We start from the raw sequence: 13,027 nt of genomic DNA on the forward strand, positions 1-13,027 counted from the left end.
GACTCTACCACCATTCCACTGATTCGTTTATCTCAGCCAGTGTCAGTAGTATCGTTGATGTGTGTCGTTACGTGTTGACGTGAACGTTTAAGAAAAGTTCCTTTGTTCGTTTTTGTCAATGTTAAAATGCTAACCATCGAAGAACGTGTGTTTTTGGTCGAACAAGTGTTCAAAGCTGGCGGTAAATACACAGTTTCAGTTCGTCAAACATTTAATTCAGTTTTCCCGGAGACAAAATTCTCACATCGCGATACTGTGCCAAATTTGATTAACAAATTTCGAAGTACAGGTTCAGTGACAGATGCACCGAGAAGTGGTCGTCCTAGCGTTTTGTCTGAGGATAAACTACTCGATATTTCCGGTAAAGTGTCCATAAGTCCGAACAAGTCAGTAAGAAAACTCGCCCAGGAAATCGATGTTAGTGTCGGAACGGCCCACACAGCTGTAAGGAAAAAATTAGAACTTTTTCCATACAAAGTGACAGTCGTGCAAGAACTGAAAAATACTGATATTGTACGTCTTATCACAAGTTTTCAAAAATCGAAATTTGCGATTTTTATGGCGAAGGGAGGGAGGGGGAGGGGTTGTGTGGTTGAAGTGGTGCGTTCCGGTACACAAAATTTTAGTAATTAAGCCCTGGTTGGAACTACATACACAGTGTCGCTTATCCAGCCGTACCTCTTCTAGAAGAACAGCTAGAATGTTCATAAGAAAGTGTAAATACCGGTAATTATTTACATTTGACACACCTGGGATGAAGTAAGGTCTCACAATGGAATTTCCTATAATGTCGCACCATATGTTTACGCTCCAAGGCCGTCGTTGTGGCACCTGACGAAGCCAGCGTGGATTTTCAACTGCCCAGCAGTGCATGTTACAGACATGTACATTATCTTGGTTCAAGAACATTGCTTCGCCGGTAAAGAGCACATGTTGGATAATCATGTAGTCGTCTCCAAGGCGCTGCACAGCAAACCAACAAATTCTACACGACTTCCGAAATCAAGAGGTATGATACGGGTGGAATTTAGCTGATGCAAGATGCGAATGACACTCGCGTGGCTGAGCCCACATACCTTGGCAAAATGTCTCGTGCCATCATCCAGACTGATAAGTGTTGTAGCAAAAACAGCTTCTTCGTGTGCTCAGTCAGTCGCAGTCTTTGTCCTCATCATCCGTTAGATGTTGAAGCTGCCTGTTCGCACTAGTGACGTAATAATTCGTGCAAGTGCCTGGGACGGCGGACAGCGATGATCAGGATAGATATCCTCATACTGCCGTACTGTTTCTGTAGCATTTCTTAGTCATTCGCCGAATCAAAATAGCATGTCCAACTTCTGCTCTTTGGTGTACGTGCCAGATGAAAAAAAAAAAAAAATAATAATAATTAGCACAAATGATTTGCCGATAGACAGCACAGTTCCTCTCAATTGTGCAGTGCAGACAAGTAACCAGTCGAAAGGCTTGATACAACGGCGTAGCCTGGCATTAGCTAATTTGCAACGCTGTTGCCGATTCTGGACGATTTGCCTTTCAATTATAGAGTATTTCTCGCATTCTTGCGCGAAGAGTTTCAACCTAAGAATTAACGAACATTATACCACTGTGGACGCCTTTTAAGCGCTTTCGAATACCGTGAAAAACCTACGGTATATCATTCAAAAAAAAAAAAAAAAAAAAAAAAAAAAAAAAAAAAAAAAAAAAATAATAATCATACTTGTTTCAGCCTCTTAGTCGATACAAAAGTGAAGACTCTTCATCAGATAAGAAAAGTATATGCCCCTTAACGTACTATCAATTGCCGAAAACTTCATTTTGATATCTGGAACATTTCATGAAATAAAATGGGTGTAACATCTTACGTGACACAACCCTTTGTATATACATTGCCACTCAGAGTGACATCAAATTGAACGGAATATTATCGAAGAAGGAGAAAACATTATACACTCCTGGAAATTGAAATAAGAACACCGTGAATTCATTGTCCCAGGAAGGGGAAACTTTATTGACACATTCCTGGGGTCAGATACATCACACGATCACACTGACAGAACCACAGGCACATAGACACAGGCAACAGAGCATGCACAATGTCGGCACTAGTACAGTGTATATCCACCTTTCGCAGCAATGCAGGCTGCTATTCTCCCATGGAGACGATCGTAGAGATGCTGGATGTAGTCCTGTGGAACGGCTTGCCATGCCATTTCCACCTGGCGCCTCAGTTGGACCAGCGTTCGTGCTGGACGTGCAGACCGCGTGAGATGACGCTTCATCCAGTCCCAAACATGCTCAATGGGGAACAGATCCGGAGAACTTGCTGGCCAGGGTAGTTGACTTACACCTTCTAGAGCACGTTGGGTGGCACGGGATACATGCGGACGTGCATTGTCCTGTTGGAACAGCAAGTTCCCTTGCCGGTCTAGGAATGGTAGAACGATGGGTTCGATGACGGTTTGGATGTACCGTGCACTATTCAGTGTCCCCTCGACGATCACCAGTGGTGTACGGCCAGTGTAGGAGATCGCTCCCCACACCATGATGCCGGGTGTTGGTCCTGTGTGCCTCGGTCATATGCAGTCCTGATTGTGGCGCTCACCTGCACGGCACCAAACACGCATACGACCATCATTGGCACCAAGGCAGAAGCGACTCTCATCGCTGAAGACGACATGTCTCCATTCGTCCCTCCATTCACGCCTGTCGCGACACCACTGGAGGCGGGCTGCACGATGTTGGGGCGTGAGCGGAAGACGGTCTAATGGTGTGCGGGACCGTAGCCCAGCTTCATGGAGACTGTTGCGAATGGTCCTCGCCAATACCCCAGGAGCAACAGTGTCCCTAATTTGCTGGGAAGTGGCGGTGCGGTCCCCTACGGCACTGCGTAGGATCCTACGGTCTTGGCGTGCATCCGTGCGTCGCTGCGGTCCGGTCCCAGGTCGACGGGCACGTGCGCCTTCCACCGACCACTGGCGACAACATCGATGTACTGTGGAGACCTCACGCCCCACGTGTTGAGCAATTCGGCGGTACGTCCACCCGGCCTCCCGCATGCCCACTATACGCCCTCGCTCAAAGTCCGTCAACTGCACATACGGTTCACGTCCACGCTGTCGCGGCATGCTACCAGTGTTAAAGACTGCGATGGAGCTCCGTATGCCACGGCAAACTGGCTGACACTGACGACGGCGGTGCACAAATGCTGCGCAGCTAGCGCCATTCGACGGCCAACACCGCGGTTCCTGGTGTGTCCGCTGTGCCGTGCGTGTGATCATTGCTTGTACAGCCCTCTCGCAGTGTCCGGAGCAAGTATGGTGGGTCTGACACACCAGTGTCAATGTGTTCTTTTTTCCATTTCCAGGAGTGTAGAAACGAATAAAATAAAATTCCCACTAGATGGTGCTGAATCTTCACAACATAAACAGGTTCGGTCACAAATGACAGATGAATAACAATATGAGGGCTATGGTGTGAGTTGCACTTTTCACTAGCCGTTTAAATGACCTCAGAAGCTCGGCATTCAACTGTTGTGGCACTGGTAGTAAGGTGAAACTGACACAAGACATATGCAATATGCTGTCCACCGTCTTCTGCTTCAAACTGAAATTGAGAAACAGCATGTTCCTCAACATATCAGAGTGCCTCAGGCTCATGTTCAGAATGCACTGCGCAATGTTGCCTTCACCTCAGCTATATTTCTAATCGGAGCACTGAACGGCCAGGCTGTAAGAAAATGACGGCTGATAATTCAAACATTTCCAACATTTATCTGCAGCAGCTGATTCACTGGCTGTCCAATGTGCGGAGGAGCGCCAACTTGCGTAGAAATGATCTTACTCATGCATCGACACTGTTGAAGGGTTGAAGTGATGTTGGTGCAGAAAAGACTCCCATAATGTTTTCTAATCACAGTACAGGTAACAGGACATGCAGGACCCATTTCCTCGAAGAACTGTGGCCCTACGGTAAACCATGCTCTTAAGGCGCTCCACACATTTATATTTGCAGAATGACGCGGTACCAGTTGATGTGCAAGCAGATTTTCCATTGCCCATGTTCTGCAATTTTGTGTATTGACACATCCTTGGAAATGGAAATAGACTTTTGTCTTTCCGCAGAACTTTCCATGACCATTCATTGTCCTCTTCCATGTCAGCAAGGCATCCTAGAGCAAACGTTTGTCTTACTGGCAGGTCAGCATGTGTTATGTCTTCCTTTGCACTCTGTGTGGTTCTTTAATGAATACAAAAATGAGCAACAGAAGCCGTTCGTGTACACAGAATTCAAATATTAATTTAGTTCACATCTAATATAACTAGTAAAAATAATACAGAACTTTGTTGCCATATTAACAGTGTCATTTGCTATTAATATATCTGAACATAGACATACTATATCCAGAGAAAAAAGATTTATAAATTTCTCACTCTTCAGTACAATGTCTATTCAGAAGATGTTGAGCCCTGGTCACTATGGGAGTCTGCAAATGTTATTTGGCTGGCAAACACAAAAAAAGGGGCTCAGGGCAGGACTGTTCAAACCTAACTACACCCGCTGCTGGAGCTCAAGAGAGGCGATGCTTGCATCTCATTGCCAGTGGCGTAATCGTTCGTTGCAGCATGCCACAATTGCAGCTGTAGGAAACGTGGTTGTGTAACTAAGGGCATGCGTATTTGAAAGTGCGGCAACCAGATAGTAGCTGATACCGCAGAATGAAGCACTCCTTAACATGGTTAACTTTGTGTAAAGAGCAATACAGGCTGTTTTGTAGAATTTTATGCACTGTGCTCAAAGTTTGGGCAATTCCCCATGCACCGTATTTTTGCGCACCACAGCTCGACCCCTAGTGCAATGCAGTGGCCCCATCTACTGATATTGGACCATTATTGTTTTCCTCCTCCTGTCACACTGCACTTCAAACCTGTGTTTTTGAATTTTGTAACCATTTACTCCAGACCCTTGGTAAACACTGGCCCAGTGCCTTTTTTCCTACCCTTGAGTGCCCAGTACTTCTTCAGAGCTACTAGGCGCACAGTCACCATTCTTTTAAAAGAGATTTACCAGCAGTGTGTTATCCCGCATTGAGATAGACAGTTATGCTGAGCATCTCAGATCCAAACTGAGGAACAACTGTGTACCTCATATCTTTTACTTTGCATACTCTGCTGCCTAAAGCACCGTCTAGTGGTAAAATTTTCGTTAAGTTTTTCTGTTTCCATAACATTTCCCCATTCTTTGATAATATTCCATTCAAATTTGATCATTCTCAGCAGAGCTTATTTTTATACAGCTTTTTGAAACTGGAAGTTCAATTATAATCACCCAGGCACTAAGTTCTGACTACCATAATAACAGATAAAAAGGTCAGTAAGCTGTGTGCTCGACTGAGGGAAGAGGGTTTTTTAGGCACAGGGTGTGATGAAGTATGTGTGGCACTGAAGGGTACAGGAAATCACTTGAAAATATATGAGGGTGAAAATTCAGGAATAATTATGTTGGCAGGAAGAATGTGGGACATAAGAGACTGCATCTACAAATCTAAAATCTGTGCAGTCATGTAACAGAGTGTTGTACATGGATGTGACCATTGATACATGGTGGCTCTGAAGTCACAGCATGTGTGGTTCAGGAGATAACAATAAAACACATGGAAGTAGAGAAAGAAAGCAACAGATACTTAGAAATATAATGCGAAGAGAGTAGCAACAGAGGTGACAGCTGTGGGTTGTGGGATGGAAGGGAAACTGGTAGACAAAATGAAATAATGGAAAGTCCAGGATGGAATAAAAGCAATACGGATAGATTGCTACTCTCCACATAGAGAAGGCACTGAGTCACACATCTGGAGACAGTTGCCTTGTGTTTGTGAGCTGTTGCGTGAATGTGTGAGAGTCCTACTTCAGAAGGACTTGTCCAAAAGCTTAAATGTTTCATGTATTCTTTCTTGTTGTGCCTGTCTGCAGCTCAGTTCCTCCTCTGTGCAGTGAGTAGCAATCTGTGCTTAAGGAAGTGAAAGGTCATCCACAGAATTAATATTTACAGGTATTTGGTTAACAGATTGCCATTGCCTGCTACATAACAAGCTCTCATTGGCTCTCTCCAACTTGAAACGATTATGAATTGTCAACATTAGCTCTATTTTGCACACAAATGCATTGCATGGGTGAAATTAGTGAACTTTAGCAAATGGATTCTACAAGACATTAACATGAACCAAAACAACAATATCACATAATATATTTGTGGTACATCCTTCATAATTGCTAATAACCTCATATGTCTTCCCATATCAGATCTCTTACTGGAAACATCTCTTATTGGCTACTGCATATGGCTGTGAAAATTTTTTCTGTGCTTTCTTTGCACTTATGCTGTAAATCAGGCTGTTGAGGATCACAGATGTTTAAGCATTCTGGACTAACTCCATGGACAAAATACTTAATTTAAGGTTTCATTCAATAAATTGTTACATCTCTAAGGCAAAAGTGCATGCAAATAAATTATCTTATAGTGGAGATGCTGAGTCGCAGACATGCACAGCAGAAAGCTTGTCACAAAATAAGCTTTTGGCCAACATGGCCTTTGTCCAAAGTAGACGACACACACACAAACACACACACACACACACACACACACACACACACACACACAGATGCAACCCACACACACATGTCCACAGTCTCTGGCAGCTGAAGCCAGACTACGAGCAGCAGGACCAGTGCATGATGGGAGAGGCAGCTGGGTGGGGGTAAGGAGGAGGCTGTGGTGGGGAGGGGGAGAGAGAGTGGGGTAGGGGTGGGAGACAGTGAATTGCTGTTGGGGAGCGTGAAGGGACAAGAGGGTAGGGCAGCTAGATGCAGTCGGAAGGTTAGATGGACGGTGGGGGAGAGAAGCGGGGTAGCAGAAAAGGAGAGAAGTGAAAAGACTGGGTGCGCTGGTGGAATAGAGGGCTGTGTAGTGCTGGAATGGGAACAGGGAAGGGGCTAGATGGGTGAGGACAATGACTAATGAAGGTTGAGACCAGGATGGTGCGGGGAATGTAGGATATATTCTACAGCTACATCTACATCCATACTTCGCAAGTCACCTTACGGTGTGTGGCGGAGGGTACCTTGAGTACCTCTATTGGTTCTCCCTTCTATTCCAATCTTGTATTGTTTGTGGAAAGAAACATTGTCGGTATGCCTCTGTGTGGGCTCTAATCTCTCTGATTTTATCCTCATGGTCTCTTTGTGAGATATACGTAGGAGGGAGCAATATACTGCTTGAGTCCTCAGTGAAGGTATGTTCTCGAAACATCAACAAAAGCCCGTACCGAGCTACTGAGCATATCTCTTGTAGAGTCTTTCACTGGAGTTTATCTATCATCTCCGTAATGCTTTTGCGATTACTAAATGATCCTGTAATGAAGCGCACTGCTCTCCATTGGACCTTCTCTACCACTTCTATCAGCCCTATCTGGTACGGATCCCACACCGGTGAACAGTATTCAAGCAGTGGGCGAACAACTGTACTGTAACATACTTCCTTTGTTTTCAGACTGCATTTCCTTAGGGTTCGTCCAATGAATCTTGCATCTGCTTTACCGACAATTAATTTTATATGGTCATTCCATTTTAGATCGCTTCTAATGCCCACTCCCAGATAACTTATGGAATTAACTGCTTCCAGTTGCTGACCTGCTATATTGTAGCTAAATGATAGAGGATCTTTCTTTCTATGTATTCATAGAACATTACACTTGTGTACATTGATATTCAATTGCAGGGAGAGTTCCCACCTGTGTGATTCAGAAAAGCTGGTGTCGGTGGGAAGGATCCATATGGCACAGGCTGTGAATCAGTCATTGAAATGAAGAATGTCATGTTGGGTGGCATGCTCAGCAACAGGGTGGTCTGGTTGTTTCTTGCCCACAGTCTGTCAGTTCTCCTCCTCCCGGTGCCTACAGTGGAAACACTTTTTTGCCATAAACTTTACCAGTCAGACTCAACCAAAGACCAATGTTGAACCCTGCCTGTCTCAGTTCACTCCTCCATCCAACCGTGATCCACCTCCACTGCCCCCAAATCACCCCCTGTTAACTTTTCAGAATTTCTTAACCTTGAACCTTTCCTCACCATCATTCTCCAGATCTCTCATCCTGCAAACGAACCTTATATCTGCAGAAAGAAGTGCAGTCCACCACATAAAACCTAATCCTGACCCTATAATCCTACCGGCATACAAAGGCTCTCCACCATTTGTTTTGAACCACAAGGATTACCTGGCAGAAGGACTGTGCTAGCTGTCAGATACATCCACCTACAGACAGCGATCCCATTCCAGAAATCCAGCAGGATCTCCAGTCTCTCCTCAAATCCTTAGGTCCATCCCACAACATCTCCCTGGAGTCCATATCTCTCCTCACTCCTATCACTCCCTGCACTCCTACCTTATACATGCTTCCTAAAATTCATAATCCCAACCACCCAGGACACCCCATTCTCTGCTCTCATAGAACAACACCTTTAGCCTATTACCTGGAACCTACCCTCCTGCCGGCCGAAGTGGCCGTGCGGTTCTGGCGCTGCAGTCTGGAACCGCGAGACCGCTACGGTCGCAGGTTCGAATCCTGCCTCGGGCATGGATGTGTGTGATGTCCTTAGGTTAGTTAGGTTTAACTAGGACTAATGACCTCAGCAGTTGAGTCCCATAGTGCTCAGAGCCATTTGAACCATTTTAGCCTACCCTCCTGTTTAAAAGATACCAACCATTTCCTCCACTGACTCTCCATAGTTCCTGTTTCTTTACCACATGGTGCCCTGCTTACAACTATGGATGCCACCTGCCTTTATGCTAAAATCCTTAATGTCCATGGCCTTACCGCTATTGAACGCTACCTTTCCCAACACCTGACAGATTCCAAGACAACAACCTCCCTAGTTGCCATGACCAACCATATCCTCACCCATAATTACTTCTCCTTTGAAGGCATTACCTACAAACAAATCCAGAGTATGGCTATGGGCACCATCCTATGCCACCTATTCATGGGCCACCTAGAGGAATACTTCCTAAACACCCAGAATCCTAAACCCCTCACCTGGTTCAGATTCATTGGTGGCATCTTTGCAATCTGGAGTGAGGGTGAAAGTGAAGATACCCTATCCACATTCCTCCCGAACCTCAACACCTTCTCCCCCATTTGCTTGACCTGATTCTACTGAATCCTAGGTGTTGGCCTTCACCTCAAAGATGGCCACATCAGTACCTCTGTCCATATCAAACTTACTAACCACCAGCAATACCTTCGTCTCAACAGGTGCCACCTGTTCCATACAAAGAAGTCCCTTCCATACTGCCTAGCCACCCATGGACGTCACATCTGCAGTGACAAGTGGTCTGCCACAAAATACCCTGAGGATCTCACTGAGGCCTTTACAAACCATAGTTATCCTCCCGACCTTGTACAACAACAAATCTCCCATGCCTTATCTTTCCAGTCACCCACCACCTCCCAAAGTCTCACCATTTGGCCACAGAAGAGCATTCCCCTTGTCTCTCAGTACCACCCAGGACTGGTGTTGGTACTCCTGGGTTTCAACTACCTGTCATCATGCCCTTAAATGAGAAATGTCCTGCTCACTATCCTTCCCACTCCTCCCAAAATGGTATTTCACCTTCCACCAAACCTACACAATATACTCGTCCATCCCTACACAACCCCTGCTCCCAACCCCTTTCCACATGGCTCACATCCCTGTAATGGACCTAGATGCAAGATCTGTCCTATACATCCTCCCACCATCCCTGCTCCAGTCTGGTCACAAACATCAAATATCTCATCAAGGACAGAGCTACCTGTGAAACCAGTAATTTGGTGTACTAGCTAAGCTGCAACCACTGTACTGCATTCTATGTAGGCATGACAACCAACAAGCTGTCGCATGAATGGTCACTGACAAACTGTGGCCACCCTGGTCCACCCTGTTGCTGAGCACACCATGATTCACAGCCTGTGCCATGTAGATCCTTCCCACCAACACCAGCTTTTCCGAAGTATGCAGGTGGGAACTCTCCCTGCAATATCTCCTATGTTCCCGTAGCCCTCCTGGCCACAACCTTCATTAGTCATTGTCCTCACCCATATAGCCTCTTTCCTGTTCCCATTCCAGCACCACACAGCCCTCTATTCCACCAACACACCCAGTCTTTTCACTTCTCTCCTTTTTTGCTACCCCCCTCCCCTCTCTTCCCCGCCCACCATCTAATCTTCCGACTGCACATAGCTGCCCTACCCTGTCTTCACCTCGTCCCTGCACACTCTCCAGCTGTGCTTCGGTCCCCCACCCCTACCATGGTCACCCTCCCCCTCCCCACCCCAGCCTCCTCCTTCCCCCACCCAGTTGCCTCTCCCATCATGCACTGGTGCTGCTGCTCGTAGTCTGGCTTCAGCTGCAAGACTGTGGTCATGTGTGAATTGTGTTTGCATAACTGTGTGTGTGTTTGTGTGTGTGTGTGTGTGTGTGTGTGTGTGTGTGTGTCATCTATTTTGTTTTGGACAAAGGCCATCTAGGCTGAAAGCTTATTTTGCGACATTCTTTTTGTTATGCCCATCTGTGACTCAGCGTAGCAACTATCCTTTTCATAATATTGATACATTCCATCCTGGAGTTTGCATTGTTCATATAACTCATCTGCTACATCAGCTGCAAATAATGGCCACCACTCAATTGTGCACCCAACACAAAATTTTATTTGGAGGTATAACATAAATAACTTTTAGAAATGCTAAATTAGTCACCATCATAACTTGCACTGTAGATCATTCATTCGCTTGACCTGATCCACTGACTGACTGGTTAAACAGATTCCAGCTAAGAATTATCAAAGAACTACAATAACAACCAGATATTCAGAACTCTATGAGCATAACAACACATTTCTTTTGATAAATATTGCTTTTTATACTTTATTGTGCATCACACCACTACATTTGTATTAACCATTTTTATGTGATCATTCTCTTTGTTATGTAACTACAATAAATGTGTAACATAACTGTAAATATAGTTAAAATAATTTTATTTGTAATGCTACTTATGGAAACAGAGTCATCAGTGCTAATTATATACTATAGGATCACACGGTGAACCATTACATGAAGTCTGGTGCAGATCGCAACAAGCTTGTACTGGGAATCCCAACTTATGGCCGCTCTTACACGCTTTTCAACCCCCTTGCTACAGAGTTAGGATCACCTGCAGATGGCCCAGGTGAACAAGGAGACTCCACCAGGGAAAAAGGATATCTTGCATATTATGAGGTAAGCTTTAATTTTAAGGCCTGCAGTGTATGTACTGACTCATTTAAAAAACTAATCTATAATTTTAGTGTACTATTTTTGTTTATCTGTTTTTTCAATATACATGATGCTTTAAAAGTAGCTCTCTCTTTTTTACTGGTTGTCTTGTTACAGATCTGTGAAAACCTGCAGTCTGATGATTGGAAAGTGGTACAACCAAATCCAAGTGCTATGGGACCTTATGCATATAAAGGCAACCAATGGGTTAGCTATGATGATATGGATATCATTAAGAAGAAGGTTTGGGCTTTAAGTAATTTTGCTTTTATACTCTAGAATTTGGTTACAACTAATTTTATGATGTAAATCACTCTAACTGTATTGACAAAGGTATGATTCATGAAACGGAATAATTCTCAGGTAATTTCAAAAGAAAAAAAAATGTACGAAGCGAATTTAATGCACCAAAATGAAAAGAATAGATTGACACAGAGGAAACCATTAAAAATGCAGTGAGATGAAATGATATCAGTGTAAACCATTTAGATGTGGTGAACCTGCAGAGTAACGAATATGTTGTGGCTGTTGTTATAGCAAGAACAACCACAATGTATGGAACATAGTACTTTATGGTGCAAAACATAAGATACTGGTTGTGCACTGCACTGAACACATTGACTGGAAAAAAGTAATACAGAATAATAGATCAAGCACTCATTTGTGATCACTTAAAAAATTCTGTTTCTTTGGTAGCTCACTAGAATGGCCTCTATAAGCGAGCCTGTGAACTGTATGGCTGAGCGCTCTCTGAAATCATCAGGTACATCGCTCCTTCCTTCTATGGGGTTGGAAAACCACATACATACATAAAAACACTAGGCATAGAAAAATGCATAGTAAAGAAAGAAAAGCACTGGCACTGAAATAGCAGTGGTACCATGGGAGGAGAAAACACCAATCTCACAAGGCACTGAGATTGATGAATCATGGAGAACACCAATGATGGCACAGACATCCATTTCATTGCCAGACAACAGTGGTTTCTGCTGCATGTGGCAGGCAAGTGCTGGCAAGTAGGGGCCAGTAGGGGCAGAAGTGATGAGGGGGCAAGTTGGTGCATCATTTCCCCACTCATGAGAGGCTGTAGGGCAGGACCGTGTTTCCATAGTGACATCCTCATTGAGATGAGAAATTGGCACCAGAGGTGTTGGCAAAGGTATCATAGATGACTGCCTCACAGGATACAGCACTGGAAGTGGTGGCGGCCGTTGTGGTGTCAGACGTAGTGGGGGTTGCATCAGCAATGTCAGTTGAGGAGTGCAGGTGGAGGCAGGAACCTCAGGCAGCAATCTGCCAGGCAGTGATGTCCTCGTGACATGTAGTGGACCATCTGTGATACAGGAACAGGCACCAGCTGCAACTGGATTAGGAGAGGCAGTGGGCTTTCCAGAACATGCCCCACCATGTGCAGGCACAGCTGGTCAAAGTGCCAGCATGCCTAACGATCAGGAGTGTGCACGATGCACAGGCACCAGCTCTGGTGAAGAAAAGGGTAGTCAGTCTTAGCATTTTAGTGTTGTGATACAGGTGTGAAGAGCCAGAGAGTGCATTGGCAGGCAGCTCTAGGAAGGTGCAGGACTATTCATAAGTACTTCCAGGGTTTCAGAAGACAACTGTGAAAAAGTTGCAAGTTGTACAGAAAACAGACACATTCCAGTGGAGCATCTCTCTGAGTCTTTT

The 13,027-nt window shown here is 44.8% G+C and overlaps 1 protein-coding gene across 1 annotated transcript in view; it reads left to right on the forward strand.

The window, feature by feature from the left end:
• Positions 1–13,027, forward strand: part of LOC126470879 (serine-rich adhesin for platelets) — a 479,197-nt gene that overhangs the window by 337,305 nt on the left and 128,865 nt on the right. Inside the window, exons 7-8 of the mRNA XM_050098901.1 lie at positions 11,123–11,308; positions 11,462–11,587. Coding sequence (XP_049954858.1) covers positions 11,123–11,308; positions 11,462–11,587 — 312 coding nt within the window. The remainder of the gene's footprint in view (positions 1–11,122; positions 11,309–11,461; positions 11,588–13,027) is intronic.

Source organism: Schistocerca serialis, chromosome 3 (assembly GCF_023864345.2).
Source record: "Schistocerca serialis cubense isolate TAMUIC-IGC-003099 chromosome 3, iqSchSeri2.2, whole genome shotgun sequence".
In the NCBI taxonomy this organism is placed as follows: Eukaryota; Metazoa; Arthropoda; class Insecta; order Orthoptera; family Acrididae; genus Schistocerca; species Schistocerca serialis.